Genomic DNA, 26,461 nt, shown 5'->3' on the forward strand with positions numbered 1-26,461 from the left:
TTTTGTGAGCGGGAGTTCTATGAACTGTTTGTCAGGAAATAGTGGGGGGGCGGGGAAAGTAGCCACACACTTTGAGCTAGTCAGTCACTCCTGAATCCACGAGCATCATCGTTTTGTTAATTTCATCAACATGTTCATTTCTTTCAGCTCCATGTTCATGCATGTCTTTTAACCCGGAAACAAGAAGACTGTCCATAGGTCTAGACAATGGTACAATCTCAGTAAGTACCCGTAAATAAGATTTCCAGTTGAAATACTTCCCCCTCCTGTGGACTATGTATATGTGTATTGTGATGAAAATTATTTATTAGTGGTTTTTTTTTTCAAATTAGCAAATTAATTTTCTTGCCAAGTTAAGTGGAAATTGCAGTGCAGCAAATACTGGTAAGGTGCAGGGAGAGCTGTCATCAGTATCAAATGCCAATGACATTCAGCTTGATAGACATGTTCACCTTCACGGCGGTTAAAATAGGGGCATTATAAGGCCATGGGGTGAACTACCTGGTTCTGGGGGTTGGCAAGAGCAAGCTGTGATGCCAGCAGCTTTGATGAGATGGTTAAGCCTGGCGCCATATGTGGCCCCATGTAAGTGACAGGACATGAGGAAAACGCTCTCCTAGACCTGGGTGTCTGATCTCAACTTTGATACTTGATGTTGACCTCCTTCTTTCTCCTGCTCCTTGGGGTCTTCTTTACCGTCCTCTAACATGTGAATAGAATTCTGTCCATTTGTACAAGTTTGTTAAGAAAGCACAGGACCTAGATTTAGTCTGTTGAGTAGATCCAGATAAACATTAGACCCATTGGTTAGAGATCTTGAGGGAACTGAAGTGATCAGAGATTGGAATTTCAGGTTTTATGACTTAAATCATCTTTTTATATATTTATTTTCAACTAGTATATTAACTAGTAACATGGTTGATCTGGTAAATTCTCCAGTGTTGTCTTTACTCGTGGGCAAGAGAGGCCCTGCTCTGGGACCTGGGAATTAGAGGACCCCTCTCTGGCACACCTCCCCACAGGATGAAGGATCTGAGGGGCCAGAGGTTGTGTCCAGCCTCAGCCCTCACTCCACTCACACCCATTCTCTGGGTACTTGACTCTGGACACTTCCTGCCCCCAAAGAGCTTAGGGCCTGCTTGTAGGGCCTCCATGGGCCTTTTCCCTGGATCTGTCCTGAGGAGGATAAAACTAATAAGTGTGCCCTTAGCCTGAAGGGTGGTTCAGGGGCAGTGATTTGAGGTGGGTAGGATGTCCGCATGGGTGGACAAGGCCCCTCAAGGTGTCGGTGGAACTGGGGGAACTGGGAGTGGAAAGGGGCCTGGGTTGGCCCTCTCCTGTTACCACACTATGACAGGGAACTTCAAAGGGCCTAAAAATTCTGACTTTATACCTGTGCCTCCAAGTCGTTGAAGGTATGTTTGTCTAGATTGGAGGAAGAGACCAATTGGAGGAAGAGACCATATCTAATAGTTTAACTTAACTTAAAACTTTTAACAAATTTAGATACATGGAATGTGGGTCTTCCTTTCTGGTCTTGACCCAGCCCTGCTTCCGGGTCTGAAGAGGTGACCCTGACATTTGCTATTTGATCTTTAGTGAAAACATTTGTTGGGTGGTTGTTATGGAAATTTTAACAATATTTTAACAATATTGTTACAAATAACAATCAGTCCTTTGCCAAATATTTACAGAAGTCCTATAAGAGCTAATGCATTTGGGAGGTCTGTAAACCCTGTTCCTTAGGATGGAATTGAAGGTCATGATACAGATTGTTGTCTTTTTTAAAGAGAACCATTTGTAACAAGTGTGGTGTGTGCAGTATAAATTTACTTTTAAAAGGCAAGGAGAGATAATTGGATTGTTCAGTGAGCTGAAGTTTCATCACAAGAGAAAATCTGAAAAGATGAGCTGAGATCCATTTATTGCCAGCAGTTCATGCAATAGTACCTGTGACACTATCTGTGAAAAACCTCTGTGTGTATAGCATATAAGAGATTCTTTGCATTTTGTGAAGTCAGTACTGGGGATTGATGGGTGCTGATAAATTTGGCTTTGAAGGCAAGACAGGTGAGCAAAGTAAGTTCTGGAGAGTTCTGGCTATTTATTGAATCATTATTCCTTTAGTAAATGAAATTGCCAGAAAACTGGATCATAGTGAGGAACTGGACCAAAATGGTTCTCTGGATGTGTCAGCTTGGTGTCAAGATACCAAATCTCATCTTACTTGATCTTCTAAAAAAGATTAAGACTCTGGCTTGAATGAAATAATTTCCTTAAAATTCTCTCTTGTATATTGCTGAAGAAGATGAATTGTATACCCTACCTGTTTTCATCTGAAGAATTGTAAAGAGTTCTGTATTAGGGAACAATATAGTGAGAGAACAGGGTGTTTAATGTTCAGAATTCTCATTGATCACTACAATACGAGGTTCTTTACTAAAAATACTTACAGAATCTCACCTATTGAATAGTTTACTTGCTGGACATGAGAAATTCTTTTCAGAGACCGTAAATATTCTGTTTCCTAAATATACCAAATATATTTTAGAAGAAATACTATTGGTTCACTTACTTTAAAACACAGAAAGTAAATCCTTATTTCACTTTATTTTGCTGCATAAAAGAGATTGAAGAGGCAGTTAACCTTGTGTAACTGAGCAGTGTATTAAAAATGAAGTAGAGGGCTTCCCTGGTGGCTCAGTGGTAAAGAATCTGCCTGCTAATATAGGGGGAGACACAGGTTTGATCCCTGATCCGGGAAAATCCCACATGTTGTGGGGCAGCTAAGCCTCTGAGCCACAACTATTGAGCCAGTGCTCTAGAGCCAGGGAGCCACAGCTACTGAAGCCCCCATGCCCTGGAGCCTGTGCTCCGCAAGAGAAGCCACCGCAATGAGAAGCCCACACACCGCATCTAGAGAGTAGCTCCCACTCACCGCAGCTAGAGAAAAGCCTGAGCATCAGCACAGACAGAGCACAGCCAAAAATAAACAAACACAATCTTTAAAAAAATGAAATAGAGATAACACAAAGAGAGACCATTCTTTCAAAAGTTTGGCCACAAAAGGAGAGGGTAGGAGAGAGAGAGTGAGTGCTAGAGCAAGGTGTGATGGTAGACGAGCACCCAGAGGGTCCAGAACAATGTGGAGAACTTAGGTTTGGGAAAGAGTGGGGAGACTTAATTTTTAAGGTAGGGAAAGACAAAGGCTGTTTTGAGGTATAAGAGAGAAATGACCTTTTATTTCTCTCGTGAAGCAGCAAGTTAGATCACCTACTGAGAGAAGCAAAGCTGAAGGTGGTTTATTTTCATGTCCATAGCTTTTGTTCTTTCTGATCGTGTAGCCCAGAGCCTCCTTCCACCATCCTGGTCGACAGTCCCAGTTATCTCTCAAGGTCTTGTTCAAATGTCGTCTTTTCTCTCTTTCTTTTTTTCCTTTTTTCTTGGACTAGTGGTTCCTGAGGCCTCCCAATTAAAATTTATCACATGTAATACTCGGTAGGTTAGTTACATCATAATGCTTATTTAACCTATTTTGTGAAAAGTTTTAAGTCTGTCTCCTCCATTAAAGTGTTCACTAAGAAACTGGCCAGTATTTTATCCATCTCCTCTCCCACTGGATCTTAGCTAGTGTGGTTCTTTGTAGTACAAATTAGGGACTCAGTGAATAATTTGTTAAATAAGTTGTTGACTAAGTATATATCTGATCAGATCAGTCACTCAGTCGTGTCCAACTCTTTGCGACCCCATGAATCACAGCACACCAGGCCTCCCTGTCCATCACCAACTCCCGGAGTTCACTCAGACTCACGTCCATCGAGTCAGTGATGCCATCCAGCCATCTCATCCTCTGTCGTCCCCTTCTCCTCCTGCCCCCAATCCCTCCCTCCCAGCATCAGAGTCTTTTCCAATGAGTCAACTCTTCGCATGAGGTGGCCAAAGTACTGGAGTTTCAGCTTTAGCATCATTCCTTCCAAAGAAATCCCAGGGCTCATCTCCTTCAGAATGGACTGGTTGGATCTCCTTGCAGTCCAAGGGACTCTCAAGAGTCTTCTCCAACACCACAGTTCAAAAGCATCAATTCTTCGGCGCTCAGCCTTCTTCACAGTCCAACTCTCACATCCATACATGACCACAGGAAAAACCATAGCCTTGACTAGACGAACCTTTGTTGGCAAAGTAACATCTCTGCTTTCGAATATGCTATCTAGGTTGGTCATAACTTTCCTTCCAAGGAGTAAGCGTCTTTTAATTTCATGGCTGCAGTCACCATCTGTAGTGATTTTGGAGCCCCCTAAAATAAAGTCTGACACTGTTTGCACTGTTTCCCCATCTATTTCCCATGAAGTGGTGGGACCAGATGCCATGATCTTTGTTTTCTGAATGTTGAGCTTTAAGCCAACTTTTTCACTCTCCTCTTTCACTTTCATCAAGAGGCTTTTGAGTTCCTCTTCACTTTCTGCCATAAGGGTGGTATCATCTGCATATCTGAGGTTATTGATATTTCTCCCGGCAATCTTGATTCCAGATTGTGTTTCTTCCAGTCCAGCGTTTCTCATGATGTACTCTGCATAGAAGTTAAATAAGCAGGGTGACAATATACAGCCTTGACGAACTCCTTTTCCTATTTGGAACCAGTCTGTTGTTCCATGTCCAGTTCTAACTGTTGCTTCCTGACCTGCATACAAATTTCTCAAGAGGCAGGTCAGGTGGTCTGGTATTCCCATCTCTTGAAGAATTTTCCACAGTTTCTTGTGATCCACACAGTCAAAGGCTTTGGCATAGTCAATAAAGCAGAAATAGATGTTTTTCTGGAATTCTCTTGCTTTTTCTATGATCCAGCAGATGTTGGCAATTTGATCTCTGGTTCCTCTGCCTTTTCTAAAACCAGCTTGAACATCAGGAAGTTCACGGTTCACATATTGCTGAAGCCTGGCTTGGAGAATTTTGAGCATTACTTTACTAGCGTGTGAGATGAGTGCAATTGTGAGGTAGTTTAAGCATTCTTTGGCATTGCCTTTCTTTGGGATTGGAATGAAAATTGACCTTTTCCAGTCCTGTGGCCACTGCTGAGTTTTCCAAATTTGCTGGCAGATTGAGTGCAGCACTTTCACAGCATCATCTTTCAGGATTTGGAATAGCTCAACTGGAATTCCATCACCTCCACTAGCTTTGTTCATAGTGATGTTTTCTAAGGCCCACTTGACTTCACATTCCAGGATGTCTGTCTCTAGGTGAGTGATCACACCATCGTGATTATCTGGGTCGTGAAGATCTTTTTTGTACAGTTCTCCTGTGTATTCTTGCCATCTCTTCTTAATATCTTCTGCTTCTGTTAGGTCCATACCATTTCTGTCCTTTATCAAGCTCATCTTTGCATGAAATGTTCCTTTGGTATCTCTGATTTTCTTGAAGAGATCCATAGTCTTTCCCATTCTGTTGTTTTCCTCTATTTCTTTGCATTGATTGCTGAAGAAGGCTTTCTTATCTCTTCTTGCTATTCTTTGGAACTCTGCATTCAGATGTTTATATCTTTCCTTTTCTCCTTTGCTTTTCGCTTCTCTTCTTTTCACAGCTATTTGTAAGGCCTCCCCAGACAGCCATTTTGCTTTTTTGCATTTCTTTTCTATGGGAATGGTCTTGATCCCTGTCTCCTGTACAATGTCACAAATCTCATTCCATAGTTCACCAGGCAGTCTATCTATCAGATCTAGGCCCTTAAATCTGAGAAATAGATTTATAATATCTGTATTATAAATGTATAATCATAAGGGATTTGATTTAGGTCATACCTGAATGGTCTAGTGGTTTTCCCTACTTTCTTCAATTTAAGTCTGAATTTGGCAATAAGGAGTTCATGGTCTGAGCCACAGTTGGCTTCTGGTCTTGTTTTTGCTGACTGTATAGAGCTTCTCCATCTTTGGCTGCAAAGAATATAATCAATCTGATTTCGGTGTTGACCATCTGGTGATGTCCATGTATAGAGCCTTCTCTTGTGTTGTTGGAAGAGGGTGTTTGCTATGACCAGTGCATTTTCTTGGCAAAACTCTATCAGTCTTTGCCCTGCTTCATTCCGTATTCCAAGGCCAAATTTGCCTGTTACTCCAGGTGTTTCTGGACTTGCTGCTTTTGCATTCCAGTCCCCTATAATGAAAAGGACATCTTTTTTGGGTGTTAGTTCTAAAAGGTCTTGTAGGTCTTCATAGAACCATTCAACTTCAGGTTCTCCAGCGTTATTGGTTGGGGCATAGACTTGGATTATTGTGATATTGAATGGTTTGCCTTGGAAACAAACAGAGATCATTCTGTCGTTTTTGAGATTGTATCCAAGTACTGCATTTCGGACTCTTTTGTTGACTATGATGGCCACTCCATTTCTTCTGAGGGATTCCTGCCTGCAGTAGTAGATATAATGGTCATCTGAGTTAAATTCACCCATTCCAGTCCATTTCAGTTCGCTGATTCCTAGAATGTTGACATTCACTCTTGCCATCTCTCGTTTGACCACTTCCAATTTGCCTTGATTCATGGACCTGACATTCCAGGTTCCTGTGCAATATTGCTCTTTACAGCATCGGACCTTGCTTCTATCACCAGTCACATCCACAGCTGGGTATTGTTTTTGCTTTGGCTCCATCCCTTAGTATATATTAATATAGTTGGTTGTAATAAGTACCTGCTTAAATTCTGAGATAGTTTATTTGTACAGTTCTCTTGCTATTCAAAATGATTTTCAGAATGGAACTAACTTCTACAGGGGAAGAAGTTATGCCAATAATTTAATTCATCCTGCATTTGAGTTTTCAGAAACGCCTTCTGTTTTAATGTTGAAAGAAGTCAGTCAGATTGTGCTAACTGCTATTCATGATGAAGTGGGACTTAAAAATTTTTTTCTGTCATAATGCCTTGTGTATTCTAATCAGCCAACAAATATGTAAATATCAACTGTGTGCAAACCCTTCTGCTCAGCTCTAACATGTGACTCCTGATGTCAAAGAGCTTGTTCAGCTTGGGGCAGAATGAAAAGTGAAGTTATGAAATAAATATTAATAACACAAAGTAAAAAAAAAAAATACAGGAGGAGTACCACCACACTGGTAAACGTGATGGTGGCAAGCCAGTGAGGTCAGAAGAAAGTAGTGGAGAACAGTCTGGGGTGGCTCCATGGAGACTGATAAAGATAGGAAGGAAAAGGTATTTTAGGCACAATGAATGGCATGGGGGCGGGGTGGGGGGAACTCATGCTCATCTTTATATTTTTCCTTCTTCATCCAAACTGTTAGGGAGGGAGTCCCGTAGTAGTCCAGTGGTTAGGAATCTACCTGCCAATGCAGGGGAAATGGGTTCGATCCCTGATCTGGGAAGATGCCACATGCCTTAGGGCAACTAAGCCTGTGCACCCTTGAGCCTGTGCTCTGAACCAAGAGAGGCCGCCACAATGAGAAGAAAGAGTACTGCAATTAGAGAGTAGCCCTGTTTGCTGCAACTACAAAAAGCCTGTGTGCAGCAAGGAAGACCCAGTGCAGCCAAATAAGTAAATAAACTAACAACAGAAAAAACTTTAAAAAAAAGAAACCCAAAACTGTTAGGGAGCCAAGAGTTTTATTAAAATCTTGCCAAGATAAATACATAGTCACTGGAAAGTTTTTGAACAAGGCCCCAAGTTTATAAAATCTCTGTTCTTTGAAGATGAATTTCATATATGTGTTACAGGAAGTTTGATTGTGATGAGTGGAAAGGATTGCTCGGTATAGTAATGAGCATTCAGAATAAGAGTTACTGTATAAAAGTAAATGATATTGACCATGTATGGATTTGATACTACCGTTTGGGTAGTTCTTGTGGTTACTATAGTCTTCGAGTCTGTATCATTTATCCAAGGGAATGAAAAAGGAAAGAGAACCTTTATTGAGCGTTACTGTGTACCAGGCACTCTGCATGCGCGTGTTCAGTCGTGTCTGATTCCTTGAGACCCTTTGGACTGTAACCCGCCAGGTTCCTCTTCCTCTGTCTGTGGGATTTTCCAGGCCAGAATTCTGGAGTGGATTACCATTTCCTCCTGCAGGGGATCTTTCCAACCCGGGAATCGACCCTCACTGCCTGCATAGCAGTCAGACTGCTTATCTGCTGAGCCACTGGGGAAGGCCCATCAGGCACTCTGCTTTACGTATACTCCCTCATTACAGCTTCAAAGTAATTCTATGATGTAGGTGATATTACTCACATTTTTCGGATAAGACTGAGGCCTAGAGAGTTCACATGCTTCCCCGGCTCACTTAGCCAGGAAATAGCTCCTAGTGGAGCTGGGGACTCTGTGTGCCTTGGAGCCTGGGCTTTGTCCTCACCCCACACTGCTGGTCAGGAGCCATTCCTGCCTCTGTTCAAGGCTTTCCCTCCTGCCTGTTGCCTCATTCGGTTATGGGTCTGTTTGCTTCACCTGACTGTCATCTGCCTGAAGGCAGAGGCCACGAGCTTCCGTGTTGTTTCCTGGGCCACTATGGAAACTTTGTGAAAGGTCTGTTGAAGGAAAGAGCGAGGGCATTGCAGTTCCTGCCACTCAGGATGCTACAGCCACAGTTGGGCACTTAACCAGAAGGATAAAATTACTCTCAACAGTTGATGTGATGAGTGCACCTTATGTTTAAATGACAGGTTTAAGCGTATAGAAGAATTTGAGGTCCATACTCTGCTTCCTGAAATTAGTAAGATAGATACATGAAGCAAACAACTGAAAAACCTAAATAGAAATATTATGTGTTCCTGAAAGTTTGTGAGACTGCTGGAATCCTTGGAGTTCCTTGCCTGGTAGATGGGTCACTCCAGTCCCTGCCCGCATCTTTTTTATTTTTTTAATTAAGGGTTATTTTAAAAAATGATTATTATTTTTTATGTTTTGGTCATGCAGTGCAGGATGTGGGATCTTAGTTCCTTTACCAGGGGTCAGCCCCTTGCCCCCTGCATTGGAAGCTCAGAGTCTTAACCACTGGACCGCCAGGGAAGTCGCCCTGCCCACATCTGCACATTGCCTTACTCTCTGTGTCTTCACATGACCTTCTTATAAGTCATTGGATGGAGGGCTTACCCTCATCCAATATTATCTCGTTTTAACTAATTATATCTGCAGAGAACTTCGTTCCAAATAAAATCATATTCTGAGGTTCCAGGTGGATATGGATTTTGGGAGGACAGTATTCAACCCAGGCAATAATGTTATTTACAGTGTCCTAACACTGTAACGTCCTAATGTTATTTACTGTGTCCTAACAGTTGCTTAGGAAGCAATTTTGTGAATGTATAAAATGATGCCTTTGGAGGTATCTAAAGATATTAATGTTCAAACTGGATTTAGAAAAGGCAGAGAAACCAGAGATCAAATTGCCAACATCCATTGGATCATCAAAAAGCAAGAGAGTTCCAGAAAAACATCTACTTCTGCTTTATTGACTACACCAAAGGCTTTGACTGTGTAGATCACAACAAACCAAGGAAAATTCTTAAAGAGATGGGAATACCAGACCACTTTATCTGCCTCCTGAGAAATCTGTATGCAGGTCAAGAAGCAATAGATAGAACCGAACATGGAACAATGGACTGATTCCAAATCGGGAAAGGAGTACATCAAGGCTGTATATTGTCACCCTGCTTATTTAACTTATATGCATAGTACATCTGCTTATTTAACTTATATGCATAGTACATCATGAGAAATGCTGGCCTGGATAAAGCACAAGCTGGAATCAAGATTGCCAGGAAAAATATCAATAATCGCATATATGCAGAGGATACCACCCTTATGGCAGAAAGTGAAAAAGAACTAAAGAGCTCTTGATGAAAATGAAAGAGGAGAGTGAAAAAGTTGGCTTAAAACTCAACATTCAGAAAACTAAGATCATGGCATCCAGTTCCATCACTTCATGGCAAATAGATGAAGAAACAGTGGAAACAGTGGCTGACTTTATTTTTTGGGGCTCCAAAATCACTGCCGATGATAATTGCAGCCATGAAATTAAAATACACTTCCTCCTTGGAAGAAAAGCTATGACCAACCCTAGACAGCATATTAAAAAGCAGAGACATTACTTTGCCACAAAGGTCTATCTAGTCAGATCAGATCAGATCAGTCGCTCAGTCGTGTCCGACTCTTTGACCCCATGAATCGCAGCACGCCAGGCCTCCCTGTCCATCACCAACTCCCGGAGTTCACTCAGACTCACGTCCATCGAGTCAGTGATGCCATCCAGCCATCTCATCCTCTGTCGTCCCCTTCTCCTCCTGCCCCCAATCCCTCCCAGCATCAGAGTCTTTTCCAATGAGTCAACTCTTCGCATGAGGTGGCCAAAGTACTGGAGTTTCAGCTTTAGCATCATTCCTTCCAAAGAAATCCCAGGGCTGATCTCCTTCAGAATGGACTGGTTGGATCTCCTTGCAGTCCAAGGGACTCCCAAGAGTCTTCTCCAACACCACAGTTCAAAAGCATCAATTCTTCGGCGCTCAGCCTTCTTCACAGTCCAACTCTCACATCCATACATGACCACAGGAAAAACCATAGCCTTGACTAGACGAACCTTTGTTGGCAAAGTAACATCTCTGCTTTCGAATATGCTATCTAGGTTGGTCATAACTTTCCTTCCAAGGAGTAAGCGTCTTTTAATTTCATGGCTGCAGTCACCATCTGTAGTGATTTTGGAGCCCCCCAAAATAAGGTCTGACACTGTTTGCACTGTTTCCCCATCTATTTCCCATGAAGTGGTGGGACCAGATGCCATGATCTTTGTTTTCTGAATGTTGAGCTTTAAGCCAACTTTTTCACTCTCCTCTTTCACTTTCATCAAGAGGCTTTTGAGTTCCTCTTCACTTTCTGCCATAAGGGTGGTGTCATCTGCATATCTGAGGTTATTGATATTTCTCCCGGCAATCTTGATTCCAGATTGTGTTTCTTCCAGTCCAGTGTTTCTCATGATGTACTCTGCATATAAGTTAAAGAAACAGGGTGACAATATACAGCCTTGATGAACTCCTTTTCCTATTTAGAACCAGTCTGTTGTTCCATGTCCAGTTCTAACTGTTGCTTCCTGACCTGCTTTTCCAGTAGTCATGTATGGATGTGAGAGTTAGAGTCTAAAGAAAGCTGAGTGCTGAAGAATTGATGCTTTTGAACTGTGGTGTTGGAGAAGACTCTTGAGACTCCCTTAGACTGCAAGAAGATCAAACCAGTCAATCCTAAAGGAAGTCAGTCCTGAATATTCATTGGAAGGACTGATGCTGAAGCTGAAGCTCCAATACTTTGGCCACCTGATGCAAAGAGCTGACTCATTGGAAAAGACCCTGATGCTGGGAAAGATTAAAAGGCAGGAGGAGAAGGGGACGACAGAGGATGAGATGGTTGGATGGCATCACCGACTTGTTGGACGTGTGTTTGAGTAATGGAGTTGGTGATGGACAAGGAAGCCTGGCATGCTGCAGTCCTTGGGGTCACAAAGAATCGGACATGACTGAGTGACTGAACTGAAAGATATTAAAAGAGGACAATTCAGAATCCCTGTGGGGGACAGAAAAGATTAAATTGAAAGGGACCTTAATTCTTCTATCTAATGCCACCTTCCCCTAGATTATTGTAGTTGTTTAGTCGCTGCATTCTGTCTGACTCTTTGTGACCCCATGAACTGTAGCCTCACCAGGCTCCTCTGTCTGTGGGATTTTCCAGGCAAGAATACTGGAGCAGGTTGCCATTTCCTGCTCTGGGGATCTTCCTGACCCAGGGATCGAACCCAGGTCTCTTAGTCTTCTACATTGGCAGGCAGATTTTTCACCACTGAGCCACCAGGGAAGCTCTTCCCCTAGATTAAGTGATACATATTGGGTAGGTCACATGTCAAGATAGTGGTGACAGAGCTAGGACCTTCTCGACCCCCAGACAAATTTTTTTCTAACCATACCAAACCAATTTCTTCACACATCTAGGACAGCATGATTACAGTGAATTGCCCCAGGATGATCACTAATGAATTGGAAGCTTGTGTTATTCCATGAATTTAGTCATTGCTAAAATAATTCTTTTAAAGCATTTGACTGTTTACTGTAACAAGGTGTCATGGATGAGTTGTTAATCACTACAGGTTGTAATAAGCCTGCAGGGGCTGAATCCAAAGGGTGAGGTCACGTTCTGTGGGGATGACAAGTAACCCATGTATAAAGCCCTTCAGCTGTACCCAAGCTTAGTGTACAGTCAGGACACTCCTTCTGGTGGGAAAGTCATCAGAAAACCTTCACCTTGATCAGCTCAGACACCACAGTGCTACAGCCAACTGGCTCCAGCTTATCAACCATCATGGTGCATTTCAGGATTTGTACTTACAGGAGAATTGATGTCACTTCTGGAATTTCGCTGCCTTCTAAGAACTTCCCAGGTGGTGCTAGTGGTAAAGAACCCACCTGCCAATCCAGGAGACATAAGAGACCTGGGTTCGATCCCTGGGTTGGGAAGATCCCCTGGAGGAGGGCATGGCAACCCACTCTGGTATTCTTGCCTAGGGAATCCCATGGACAGAGGAGCCTGGCAGACTATAGGCCATATGGTCACAAAGAATCAGATATGACTCAACACTCATGCACAGGATTGCTGGTATGACACCATGCATGAATAATATCCTGCTCATGAGCTCAGTGGAGGCTAGATTTGAAGAAAGTTTCAAGAGGTCCTGTGTTCAGAGACATGTAGATACATAATCTTCCGGGCTTCCTTTGAAACTCTCACACAGCTTATGATTACACTAGCTTAACTTATGATTCCCTCATTCTCCCATGGTTTCTACCACAGAAGACCATCTTTTCTGAGTTGTTTCATCATTCTATGACCCTGGACTTCTGGTGTGAGGAGTTCCTTTTATAGACTGTTAAGTAGCCATTTGGGCTTCCCTAGTGGCTCACTGGTAAAGAATCCGCCTGCCAATGCAGGAGACTTGGATTCAGTTCCTAGGTCTGGAAGATCCCCTGGAGAAGGAAATGGCAACCCACTGCAGTATTCTTGCCTGGGAAGTCCCATGGACAGAGGAGCCTGGCGGGCTACAGTCCATGGGTTCGCAAAGGAGTTGCAAGACTTGGCCCCTAAACAATGAGATAGCCATTTTCTTCTGAATTTGTGCTAATAAGTTATAATAAACTTAAATATGTAAAAATATTTAAATATCATCATTAAATACACATCAGATCAGATCAGTGGCTCAGTCGTGTCTGACTCTTTGCGACCCCATGAATCGCAGCACGCCAGGCCTCCTTGTCCATCACCAACTCCCGGAGTTCACTCAGACTCACGTCCATCGAGTCAGTGATGCCATCCAACCATCAGTACTGGAGTTTCAGCTTTAGCATCATTCCTTCCAAAGAAATCCCAGGGCTGATCTCCTTCAGAATGGACTGGTTGGATCTCCTTGCAGTCCAAGGGACTCTCAAGAGTCTTCTCCAACATCGCAGTTCAGAAGCATCAATTCTTCAGCGCTCAGCCTTCTTCACAGTCCAACTCTCACATCCATACATGACCACAGGGAAAACCATAGCCTTGACTAGACGGACCTTTGTTGGCAAAGTAATGTCTCTGCTTTTGAATAGTTGCTTACAGTTTATTCATACAGTATAATTCACTGAAGGTGGTTTTGTCAAAGAAAACTCTGACAGTGGGAGTATTTGTTTGGGTCACAAACCTTGGAATCTCTTAAGAACAAGCCTGTCTCTTCCTATTATGTCATCTTATAGGTAGTTCAGTTCTCTTTTGTTCAGTATCTGAATGTTATCTTAAAAGCTTGGTCAAGTCGTACTGAATGCATATGCCAAGAGCACTCTTTGGCCCCCGATTTTTTCATGGCACCTCCATTACAATTATGAACTTTTGAAGGTCCCCTTGATCCCACTTTTAGACCAATTCTGTAGCATGAATACCCGTAGGAGCACCCAGATTGCCCTGCATTTTAAATCAGGTGGTAAGAAGATCCAGTAGAGTGTGTAGTAGGTTGAAATCATTTATATGTTCCCTACAGGAGGTATCTGCCACAAAAGGTGGCCTTATGAGGATCATTATATTACTATTTTATTTATTTTAAAAAAGTTTTTTTAGTTGTGCTGCTCAGCTTGTAGGATCTTCTCTGACTGAACCTGGGCCATAGCACCACCGAACCACCAGGGAACTCTCCATATCCATATTACTATTTTATTTTATATTTTTTAGAAATGACTTAAAAATTATGACTTTTTTTGTTTTTAATATTTATTTGGCTGCTCCGAGTCTTAGTTGTGCCTTGTGGACTCTTAGTTGTGCCGTGTGGGGTCTAATTCCCTGCCCAGGGATCCAGCCCGGGCCTCCTGCATTGGAAGCATGCAGTCTTGGCCACTGGACCACCAGGGAAGTCCCTTACTGTTTTAGAAGGTGATCATCTTATCCTGGCCACATCAAACAGTGTATCTATGGTTCAGAAAGGAAGTAGCTAGGAATTGATGAGTACATTATGTTCCAGTTACTTTCCCTTTGTCTTATTCCATAATAATTTCTGCCTACGCCTGGATCCTTCCCACTAGCTTTTTTTTTTTTTTTTTAATGGCTATGCTGGGTCCTTGTTGCTGCACTCAGGCTTCCTCTGGTTACAGTGAGCTGGGGCTTCTCTCTAATTGCTGTGCTCGGGCTTTTCACAGCAGTGGCTTCTCTTGTTGCGGAGCACGACTCTTGGCACTTGGGCTTCAGTGGCTGTGGTGCCTGGGCTTCACTGTCCCCAGGGATCTTCCCGGACCAGGGATCAAACTCGTGTCTTCTGCATTGGCAGGAGGATTCTTTACCACTGAGTCACCAGGGACGAACCGCGCCCCCCACACCCTACCCATTAGCTTTTAAACTCAACTTTCTTGTTATTAAAAACAAAGTTTGTTTTTTAAGAACAACTCACTTCCCTGTTCACAAATGGTCTCTCTCTCTTCTCTCCTTATTATGGAACATCTCCAAAGACTTGTCTGTCGTCTCCTTCTCATTTCCTCCCTACCCCGTCTCAACTGAAAGCACTGCAGTCTGGCCTCCAGTCTCATCAATCAATCCAAACAGCTCTGACTGTGGCTACAAAAAATCTCTCCACGTGCGTCTGCCTGAGGGACGAGTTTGCGTCCTCATTGTGTGTGACCTCCCAGCAGCATTCTGCTCTACTGTTTCTTCCTGAAATACTCTTTGTGTCTATCCACGATACACATCCCTGCTGATTCTCCTCCTGTTTGCTGTTCTCTCTTCTGTTTCTGAGCTCGGGACAGCTTTGGTTCAGTGTTGGGGTTTCTCAGCATTTGCCCTCCCAGGCCCCTGCTTCTCTGGGCAGCCTTGCCCATGTCAGGGCTGCATTTGCTGCCCATGTGATCATAAAGTCCAACTTTCAACCTCTATCCAGACATTTTTTCTGAAATTCCAACTTCCTTCTTAATATTTTCTGTCGAATATCTCAGAGGAACCTCAGATTCACCAGGTCTAAAATCAGACTCCTGGGGCCTCCCTGGCAGTCCAGTGTAAAGATTCTGTGCTTCCACTGCAGGGGGCGTGGGTTCAATCCCTGGTTGGAGAACTAAGATCCCACAGACTGTGTGGCATGGCCCCCCCCCGCCAAATTTTTTTCTTTAAAAATTAAAATATTTCAGTAGAGTTATTTAAAAAAACAAAAACAAAATCGGACTCCTTTTATTCCACACACACCTGGTGTTTCCAGTGTCCCCTTTTTAAGTGATTCTGTGTGCGTTGCTCAGTTGTGTCCAACTCTTTGTTTGTGACCCTGTGGACCCCATGAAGCCTGTGAGGCTTCTCTGTCCGTGGAATTCTCCAGTTAGAAATCCTAGAGCAGGGAGCCATTCCCTTCTCCAGGGGATCTTCCCAACCCAGGGACCAAACCCAGGTTTCCCGCATTGCAGGCAGATTCTTTACCATCTGAGCCACCAGGGAAGCCCCAGGCAACTCTGTGCATGAGCCAGGGCTCTTTGGAGTTCCTTTTCTCCCCTTCTCTGACTCTGTCCAGCCCATTATTTGTGAGTTTTTGCCTCCTGAATACCTCTCAGCTCCCCACTGTCACCACCATCATCACCACCCCATCATCTCCCTGGAGCCCCGCATTGGTTGTTCCAGATGTGCTCTGCCTCCTCCAGCCTGTTTTCCGTATGGGAGCCAGAAGGATCTTTCCAGAATACACATTTTATCTCCACATACCCTCTGTCCAGCCTCTCTCGGGCTTCCCCTTGCTGTTAGCACCCCGGCCAGAATTCTTCCCATGACCAGTCTGCTGGCTCTGGCCCTGCCCCCCGCAGCCATGCTTTCCTCAGTGCCCTTCCCCCTGAGTTTCCGTCACTCTCGGGTCCTTGTGCCCGCCCTGTTCCCTCCTTTCCCAGAGCCTCTGCCTGGGGCGTGCTTCCTTCCTCCCTTTACCTTCTCATCCTCCAGATTTCAGTTCACTTTTCCTTTCCTTGGGGGCATCATCCCCGATCTTCCAACAGTCCATGTCCCCAGATTATAAGTGTTCATAGCACTGAGCACCCCTCCTTTGTAGCCATTGTCAGAGTTTCTGTTTTATGCCCATTCGTGTGATTATCTGATTATTGCCTGTGTCCAGTATCAGCTCTGTGAGGCGGTGGCTGTGTCCGCTTGACTCTCTGTTACATTCCTGACATAGTACAGTGCCTGGGAATTGGAAGTGCTTTGCATGTAATCTTTAAAAATGTTTCTTAAAATATTTATTTTGTGTATTTGGCTGTGTTGGGTCTTAGTTGCAGCACTCGGGATCTTTCATTGCAGCACACAGTCTGTAGTCGTAGCACGCAGGCTTAGTTGCTCTGAGTCATGTGGGATGTTAGTTCCCCGACCAGGGGTCAAACCCGAGACACCTGTGTTGCAAGATGGATTCGTAACCACTGGACCACCAGGGAAGTGCCTGCATATATTTATAGACTTAATTAATGTGAGTGCATGAATTAGCATAGTCCATCAGGTTGACAGTGCAGAGGTTAAGAGCACAGGCTCTGCAGTCCGACTGCCGGAGTCAAGTCTCAGCTCTGCACCCATAAGCTGGGTCACCATAGGCAAGTTGCTTTATTCTGTGTGCCTCAGTTTCCTTATCTGTGAAGTAGGGATAGTAGTTGTATCCATTTTTCAGGGCTCTGATGAGGACTGTCTGACAAAACACGTAAAGCTCTCGGGACGGCGCGGGTATGCAACAAGTCCCCGTCAGTACTCGAATGCTCCTTATCAACATCATTGTCACTCGCAGCAACATCATCAGTTGATGGGAACCAGTAAGCTTTGGTTAGAATCTCTATCCTGTGGATTTAGCAGGCCAGTTCCCAGGGGAAGAAGGGTCTTACGGCAGCGTGCTCCTTAGGATGCTTCCACTCCTTCCTGGTCCCGTCTTCCATCTTAACTGCATCATGACAGTAATTCACTGGTGACTTCTAAAACACGGGCTGTCATATACTGTAAAAAAAAGTTTATTATCCAGGTTACTACCATTTGTCACCCTCAGTAGAAGGTGGAGCTCTGAGAGGTGACTGAAGATTGAAGAAGTTGTAGCAGCTCTCTTGTCCCAAGAGTCACCCTTCCTCCAGTGGATGGAGCAAATAGGGGAGGACAGGTGGCCAGCCATCAGGTCACTTTCTGTTCATTTGGGAATCTGGATTTTATAGGCCAAGATTTTCAGAGAGTTGTCTGTGGCCCTACATGGTTTATTTCAACACTGGGAATCAGTCTCATATCACAAATCTTTTCACCACTTCCATCTAGAGTACGAGAATCGTCTTCTCTGCGAGCACACACGTTTTGCCATTTGTTTGGTTTTGGCTGCGCTGGGGTCTTCATTGCTGCATGCGGTCTTTTCTGTAGTTTCAGTGTGTGGACTTCTCACTGGGGTGGCTTCTCTTGTTGCAGCGCACAGGCTCTAGGGTGTAGGTTCAGCAGTTGCAGCACGCATGTGGGATCTCCTCAGACCAGGGATCAAACCCGTGTCCCAAGTTGGCAGGCAGATTCTTAATCACTGGATCACCAGGGTAGCCCAGTATTCTGCTACTTTTTATTCCGAGTTCTCTCTTACACAGACTATAGATCCCAACCACAGTTCTCATATCACTGTCACTGAGTTGTCAAAGTTCAAAGCCCAGAGGGGCTGAGGTGGCATTTCTGTGTCCGTCACCTTTGAAGGCTTTCCTCCCAGGCACCTTGACAGCACCAGAGTCGTGAAAAATAGCCCTTTAAGCACCAAATGACATTTATTCCTTCGCTATAAAGCTTGAGAACTCACTAGAGCCAGTGTGTGCGAAGGAAGCCCTTATTCTTTTCCAGTCCCTACGGTGGCTGGCTGCTGCACCTGGTGTTACAACACCTCCTGTTCGATCGGAAGCGGGCTGCCCCTGACCATGGAAGCTTATGTTAGCAGAGAGGGGAGTAGCATTAGGTCTTTCCCGGCCCCTGGGATGCAGCGCTGGTGTTCACTGGTGGGCTTGTGTTTCTTTGTTCCACTGTGATTGGATGCTACTGGCCTAGGGTGGTAGTAACTCAGAGGGGTTTTTGTTTCCAGAGTGGGGGCCCTCCCTGTTTATTTAGCTCCTTCAGTACCGCACCTTGAACGCAGGCGCCACAATCCACTCATCTCCATCTTCACCTCCTTCAGGTGGAGGAGTGGTAACTCTGCTTGCTCCCAATTACCAGTGCAGGTTACATGTTTATAAATACTCATTTGGTGTAGGAAGAAAATGATCGGTATTAGACCATCAGCTCATTGAAGCAGCAGACACAGTTGCAGAAAGACTGCTCCCCATATTTGTACAGCTTCTCTAGCGGTTGTAGTCACTCAGGTCCAGCTAGTTTCCAGGACTGGTTGTTACTCAGTCGCTAAGTTGTGTCTGACTCTGCGAACCCCATGGACTGCAGCACGCTAGGCTTCCCTGTCCTTTACCACCTCCTGGAGTTTGCTGAAACTCGTGTCCATCGAGTCGGTGATGCCATCCAGCCATCTCATCCTCTGTCCTGGCCTGGGGAGCGGAGAAAACCATACGGCAGATTCTTCCTGCCAGAGCTTGTCTGTCATGGATGGGAGAGAAAGGAGCCAGAAGGGTACTTGCAGTTTGGTGGCGTGGCTGGTTAATTTGTGGGCTGTTTGAAATTTAGTAAACCCTGAGTTCTCTCCAGATTTCCTCACCGGCTCTTCGTTCTCTAGCAGAGACTTAGATACGGATGCTCCCCAGGGTTCTGCCTTGTGCTACCTACTCTTTCTTGATGGCTTAATTATCGCACACCTGCAGCTTTCAAGGCTGCAGCCCAGTCTGTCCTCCTGATGTTGAGCTCAGACTCCAGCTGCCAATTTGGCATTCCTACCTAGGGGTCTCCAGGCCACCTCTGATTTAGCATATTCTAAATAGAAATACTTCCTTTTTTCCAATATATGCTCTTTTCCCATATCCCTTCAGTAAATGGCATCATCATTAGCCATTTGTAGCGGCAGGCTATAGTCCACAGGATCACAAAGAGTCGAGCACAACCGAGTGACTAACAAACACACACAAGTAGCCCCAACCAAAAATGAGTTATAATACATCCACCCGTGTGCATGTGTGCTGAGTCACTTCAGTTGCGGCCGACTCTTCGAGACCCCATAAATTGTAGGGGTCCTACAGTTTATGGTCCTGCCAGGTTCCTCTGTCCATGGGATTCTCCAGACAAGAATACTGGAGTGGGTTGCCATGCCCTCCCCCAGGGGATCTTCCCAACCCAGGAATCGAACCTGTGTCTTTTATGTCTCCTGCATTGGCAGACGGTTCTTTACCACTAGCGCCACCTAGGGAGCCCTGTAATGTATTTGTATTTCCTCTCAAATCTGAGGTCGACCAGTTCCCTGGCCTGACTCACTACCTCAGCACTGCCCCCATATTTGCCCTTTGTCTCTTCCCAGGAGGATTTTGCAGGTTTCTGTCTCCCGCAGCATTTCCCTGGACTTTTGAAGTAAACTCCAGGCCGGTCCTCTTGTCTGTTGTTGCAGCCTCTGGCTACTCTGTCATCAGATATCCAAAGTTCTAGTATAATTAGGCCAATCCTCTGGGTTTAAACTCTCCATAACTTCCAGAAAAATAAAATCCAAACTCCTTGATTCCTGCCCACTTCGCCAGCCCCATGTATCACCACTCTCCTACCCAGGTTTCAGCCTTACTGCTTGCCCGTGTACGTGGAGTCACTTTGCTGACCTCCTGCCCTGAGAAATTCCTCTCTCATCTTTAAGCCTAAAGCCCCAAACATATTCTTCTGAGCAGGTTGCATGACCTCCAGGGTAGGTTAAAAGGCTGTTTTTAAAAAAAAAAACAAAAACAAAACTTGTAGCACACGTGGAAGTGAAAGTCACTCAGTCATGTCTGACTATTTGTGACCCCATGGGCTGTACAGTCCATGGAATTCTCGAGGCCAGAATACTGGAGTGGGTAGCCTTTCCCTTCTCCAGGGATCTTCCCCACCCAGGGATGGAACCCAGGTCTCCCAGCCACAAGGGGAGCCCCACATACACATCCTCAATCCGTTGGGTTTTGTTGTTGTCGTTTGTTTTGTCTTTGGCCATACCCACAGCATGCTGGGTCTTAGCCCCCTGACCAGGCACTGAACCCACGGACCCTGCAGTGGAAGCTCAGAGTCCTCACTCCTGGTCCACCAGGGAAGTCCCAAAAGGCTCTTAAGAGTTTCCTAACACTTAGTGCTAACTTCTACTTCAGCGTGTATGTGATAATTATTAGTTCACATGCAGATTTCAGCTATATGATTATGTATTAAATGAGACAACACCTATATAGCTCCTAAAAGTGCCTGCCTGGTATGTAGGATGTATTTAGTAAGTGCTGATTCCCATGCTTTCTTGACCTCCCTTAGCCCAGCCGTGTGCAGGCAGGAGCCGTGTTCTGTCCGTGGGTGTTTCCAGGACCCAGTCCAGAGCTGGAATGAACTGGAACGTCAGCAGGAGTTTTCACATGAATCAAAACTAGACTGGTTGGTTTCTTCCGCGTTTTTACCCAGAAGGCCTTGCTCCTTTCATTTTCGTTCTTATAATCTAGTCACCCTCACAGAAGCCCTCGTTTCCCGCCAGCTCTCTGATATGGTGGAAGCTGGCGTTTTATTCTCTTCCCTGCCTTTGTCAGGTGGAGCTCGTTTCCCGCTAGCTCTCTGATATGGAGGAAGCTGGCGTTTTATTCTCTTCCCTGCCTTTGTCAGGTGGAGCTCACTCTGGATTTGTGGGGAAAATCATTGTTAACTCACTGCCTTCGTATAGCCAGGGCCAGACCTCCTGGTGACTGAGGTATGAGCTTGGGTCCCAGAAAGAACCACATCTGACTTCCAGCCCTGTCATCTTTTAGCTGAATAATGGTGGATGAGTTGGTTCCCTTCACATAAGTCTCAATTTACTCACTGTGGACTGGGAAGAATAATGCATCCCTATGGGGTTGTGGCCACCTCATGCGAAGAGTTGACTCATTGGAAAAGACTCTGATGCTGGAAGGCATTGGGGGCAAGAAGAGAAGGGGACGACAGAGGATGAGATGGCTGGATGGCATCACCGACTCGATAGACATGAGTTGGGTGAACTCCGGGAGTTGGTAATGGACAGGGAAGCCTGGCGTGCTGCAATTCATGGGGTCGCAAAAGAGTCGGACACGAATGAGCGACTGAACTGAACTGAATGGAGTTGTGAGGATTACATGAGATAATTTATATAAGGGCCTCAAAAGCTGGTCCTTGTTATTTATACAGCAGAAATTCTGTACAAGAAAAGATGAATTTGAGTTTATGTTTTGATAATTTTTATCTGAAATTAAAGTGTATTAGTTTTCATGCAGTCGTTTGCAAAGATAATATTTTAAAAGACTTTTTAAACCAGTTTGTTTCTGGCGAGCACCATTTTTGCCTAGTAAAACTGACGTTACGGGGATTGGTTTGGCCAAAAAGTTGTTCAGGTTTGCCCATAAGATGTAATGGAAAAACCAGAATGAACTTTTAGGCCAACCCAATAATTTTTTTTTCCAGTTTTACTGAGAAATTGACATATGTCACTCCATAAGTTTAAGGTGCAGAGCATGATGGTGTGATTTACATATACTGTGGAACAGTGACCACAATAGGTTCAGCAGACCTCCATCTTCTCATATTACAGATACAACAAAAAGAAAGGAAAGGAGAAAAAAAATTGTTTTCTCCTTGTAATGTGACTTAGCGTTAACTCTCAACTCTCATATAGCATTGTTAACAGCAACTAATGTTTGCTTTCTACTTTTGCTCATTGCTTGCTACCTGCATATTTATTGGTTTGAATAATGTTCAGGGCTAAAAATTTGTGAATTTCAATCCTGAAAAAGCTACTTAAACTTTTTAGCATTTAACATTTAGCATAGACCCAAGTGTCGAGCCTGGGTTGTGCAATCAGTTATGCCTGTGACCTTGGATAAGTCCTTTAGTTCCTCTGGACTTCTGTTTCTCTATCTAAAGAATAAGTCATTGTTCTAGGACCCTTACAAATTCTAAAATTTCAAGAAATCCAAAACTTACCGACCAAAGATCCAGACCTCTTTCACCAGCTGCTTTCATAAGTAGGAACCATAGTTGGCAGCCTTGGCTATCAGGCTAAACTTCATGACATCAACCATGAGCAATTTTCAATTTCAGTGGCAACTTTTTTGTCCAGAACAACATGGTCAAAATTTTTGAGCTTTTCTTTTTTCGTTTAAAAAATAAGCATTAACAACTAGACTTTATGTAAACTGGTCTCATGTAATTTGCTGTAATATTACAGCAGGACTTTTATGGGGTGTGGATGTTGTCTTCGGTGTTCAGTTCTTTGCACTGTGAACAGTAATTGGGGCCCCGAATACTTCAGTGACTTTCTTTGTGTGATACATTGGTGTTCTGGCTTCAGATTTTGGCCTTGAGCAGGATGTTCCCCATTCTTTGAATAACTACCAGGAGCATTTGTCTTTAAGATTCTGAAATTTGCCAGAGGCAGCCTTGGAAGTGGTTACATTCAAATTTGTGTATCTTTCTTCTTTTACTTGCTCTCTCCCTTCCTTCCTCTTGGGAGAGATACTATTGAAAAACCAACTGGATCTGGTTACCTGCACTCTGTGTTTGGGGACTAGGGTGGGAAAGCACAAAAACATTTTATTATTGAAGTTAAAGAAAGGTGATAACGGGTAAACAAGCACCCAGGCAAACCTAGAGAGAGAGTAGCGTTTATGTGCTCACAGACCTTGAAATTCTGTTTTGTGTCTAAGCCTGTATTGGAAGGAGAATTTATTGAAAGAATTTGTAAATGCATTTGTGTTTCTTTGTAGGTGATATTTTGAATCTAGAGAGGCTAACAGCTGCTGTTGCCATACAAACCCCAATTATCTTTTCTCTTGCTTCAAATGCTTCCTAGTAATGTGACATGTTAGTCTTCTTAGAAATATGACTAAGGGTTTCTTACAGTTGAGAGCTGGGGGTTTGCAGCTAAAGGATTGCTTCTCACCACTTCTCAAAATACATATGATGAAAAAAGATTAGGGCCATTAGGCATTTCATGGAAGGTAGAAAAGGCTTTTACCCTCCCAGTTCCTAGGTAGAGGGAATGTTCCAACATTTGGTAGCCAACAAAGCCTTTTTTCATAATGTAAAAACAAAAAGGAATAACTCAACTCTCTGGGCAGATTGACAGAATCTAAAGTGAAGGTTAATCAAAACCAAAAGTCAGGTCAGTCCCTGAACCCATTGTCCTCACTGTAGTCTGTGAGGTCAGAGCTGTTCAGTATTTTCATAATAATACTAAGATGGTCTGTTCGCCTTTTTATTTTCATTTTCTAACAAGTGTGCAGATTGAATGCAAAAGCAGAGACCAACAGCCAGCTATCTTCTGTTAATGAGATTTGCAAAAATGGAGAACAACGCCATGCTTTCCACTTAAATTTTTTGTTTTGCACAACATAGATATTTTTGTAAAGAATGTTATTTATATTGCAGTGTAACAAATTTAATGTTGTTATTTTAATGAATTAATAGTTTACAGTTTTCTCCACTTTAATTTCTATTATGGGGGACTTCCCTGGCAGTCCAGTGGTTAAGACCTCCCCTTCCAGCGCAGGGGGTGCGGGTTCAATCCTTGGTTGAGGAGCTAAGATCCCACATGCCTCGGGGCCAAAAAAACCAAAACATAAATAACAGAAGCAGTATTGTAACAATTTCAATAAAGCCTTTAAAAACATTCCACATCAAAAACAAAATCTTAAAAAATTATGACACTATCAATAGATTCAACCCACGGGGTCCTCGATAATTTTTAAGAGTAAAGGAAACTAGAGACTCGAAAGTTGGAGAACTGCTAATTAAACAAATAAACAATTAAGGCACGAACTCCAAGCCAGTGATGGCTAAAATGTGGAGATAGCCGTGAGAACCTGGGAATCTTTGAATTTTGGGGTTCTTGTACAGAAAGGAAAAATAAAGCACATATTGAAAGAAAATCCAAAGAGAGAGCAAGATGTACTGGTAGAGAGAGGCTGAATGAGAACCCCATGGGGGAGACACAGACTCCTTCACTCCTCATTCCATGGACTAGTGACCTTCTAGAGCGGACGCTTGGCTCAAAGGCTGGGGAGGAGGGTCCTTATATGGGCCGGCTAGGGTCCTAGAGAGAAAAGGTAGGTAGACTGGTCAGCTTCCTGCCTTGACTTTGAAACTGAAGGTCAGTGGGTGAAGTTGAAGCTGAAAGGTCACATGGAAAAGGGGCCGGAGGGGCTGTGATGGCCACATGCAAGCTCTAATCACGAAGGAACAGAAGCTGAGTTGTTGGATGGGTTGGTTGAGAAAGGATAGTAGATTGCACCCAGAGGAAAAAAACAGATAATAGAGAGGCTTTGAGCCTGCAAGAGAGACAGGAGGCAAGTGTGGCTTCAGTGGTTAGTGTTTCCCCGTTACAGCCTTTGTCTCTTTACAGTAAATCCTCTTCTTTACTGGCAAACCAAAAGAGCCTGAGTGAAAAGTAGAGAAACACAAGTGTACAGATTACAAGGACCAGCACAGTTTATATGATTAAGATATGAATTTAATTCTGAACCACCTAGTAGCCAAGGGAACAAGGATTCACTTTTAATCATGAAGCCAGATAATAAAGAAGAAGGCAGCTATAAGGGTCATGATGAGTTTTCTAACACTGAGTTTATAATCAATCACCTTCTTATGTATGGAGGTTCCTTAAAAGATTAAAACAAGAATACCATAGTCCCACTTCTGGGATCCAGAAGTCCCACTTATGAGTATATATACCTAAAATAATTCAAAGCAGGATCTGGAAGAGAAATTCACACCCCCGTGTTCATGGCAGCATTATTCACAATAGCCAAGAGGTGAAAGCAACCCAGATGTCTCTTGACAGATTAAAATTTTAGAAATTGGTATGTACCTATAATGGGACTTCCCTGGTGGCTCAGATGGTAAAGAATCTGCCTGCAATGTGGGAAACCTGGGTTCAATCCCTGGGTTGCAAAGATCCCCTGGAGGAGGGCATGGCAACCCACTCCAGTATTCTTGCCTGGAGAATCCCATGGACAGAGGTACCTGGCGGTCTATGGTCCATGGGGTCGTAAAGAGTTGGACACTACTGAAGCAACTTAGCACACGCAGAACATATACATATAATAGAATATTATTCTGGCTTCTTAAAAAAGGGAATTCTGACCCATGCTACAACATTGATGAACCTCAAGGACATTTTGCTTTGTGAAATAAACTAGTCACAAAGGGACATGTACTGTGTGCTTCTCTTCATGTGAAGTATCTAAAGTAGTCAAAATCATAAAAATAAGAACTAGAAAGATGCTTACCAAGGACTGGGGGGCAAGCTGGAAATTAGGTTTAATGGGTATAGAGTTTCTGTTTCGTAAGATGAAAAAATTTCTAGAGCTACGTTGTGCAGCAGTGTGAATATACTTTACACCACTGAACTATACATGCTGCTGCTGCTAAGTCACTTTAGTCGTGTCTGACTCTGTGCGACCCCATAGACAGCAGCCCATCAGGCTCCCCCGTCCCTGGGGTTCTCCAGGCAAGAACACTGGAGTGGGTTGCCATTTCCTTCTCCAATGCATGAAAGTGAAAAGTGAAAGTGAAGTTGCTCAGCTGTGTCCGACTCTTAGCGACCCCATGGACTGCAGCCCACCAGGCTCCTCCGTCCATGGGATTTTCCAGGCAAGAGTACTGGAGTGGGGTGCCATTGCCTTCTCTGGAACTATACATGCAATCCCCATCAATTTACCAGTAATATTTTTCACAGAACTAGAACAAAAAATTTCACAATTCATATGGAAACACATAAGACCCCAAATAGCCAAAGTAGTTTTGAGAAAGAAGAATGGAGCTGGAGGAAACAACCTTCCTGACTTCAGATTATACTACAAAGCTACAGTCATCAAGACA

At 43.8% G+C, this 26,461-nt stretch overlaps 1 protein-coding gene across 5 annotated transcripts in view; it reads left to right on the forward strand.

The window, feature by feature from the left end:
* Positions 1-26,461, forward strand: part of WDFY2 (WD repeat and FYVE domain containing 2) — a 192,101-nt gene that overhangs the window by 90,365 nt on the left and 75,275 nt on the right. For all 5 annotated transcript variants that reach the window (NR_198888.1, NM_001435020.1, XM_010810713.4 and 2 more), the window contains one exon: positions 148-221. Coding sequence is in view for 4 of the 5 variants with exons in the window: in NM_001435020.1 (NP_001421949.1) it covers positions 148-221 (74 nt within the window). In the remaining variant the exon portion in view is untranslated. The remainder of the gene's footprint in view (positions 1-147; positions 222-26,461) is intronic.

Source organism: Bos taurus, chromosome 12 (assembly GCF_002263795.3).
Source record: "Bos taurus isolate L1 Dominette 01449 registration number 42190680 breed Hereford chromosome 12, ARS-UCD2.0, whole genome shotgun sequence".
Classification (NCBI taxonomy): Eukaryota; Metazoa; Chordata; class Mammalia; order Artiodactyla; family Bovidae; genus Bos; species Bos taurus.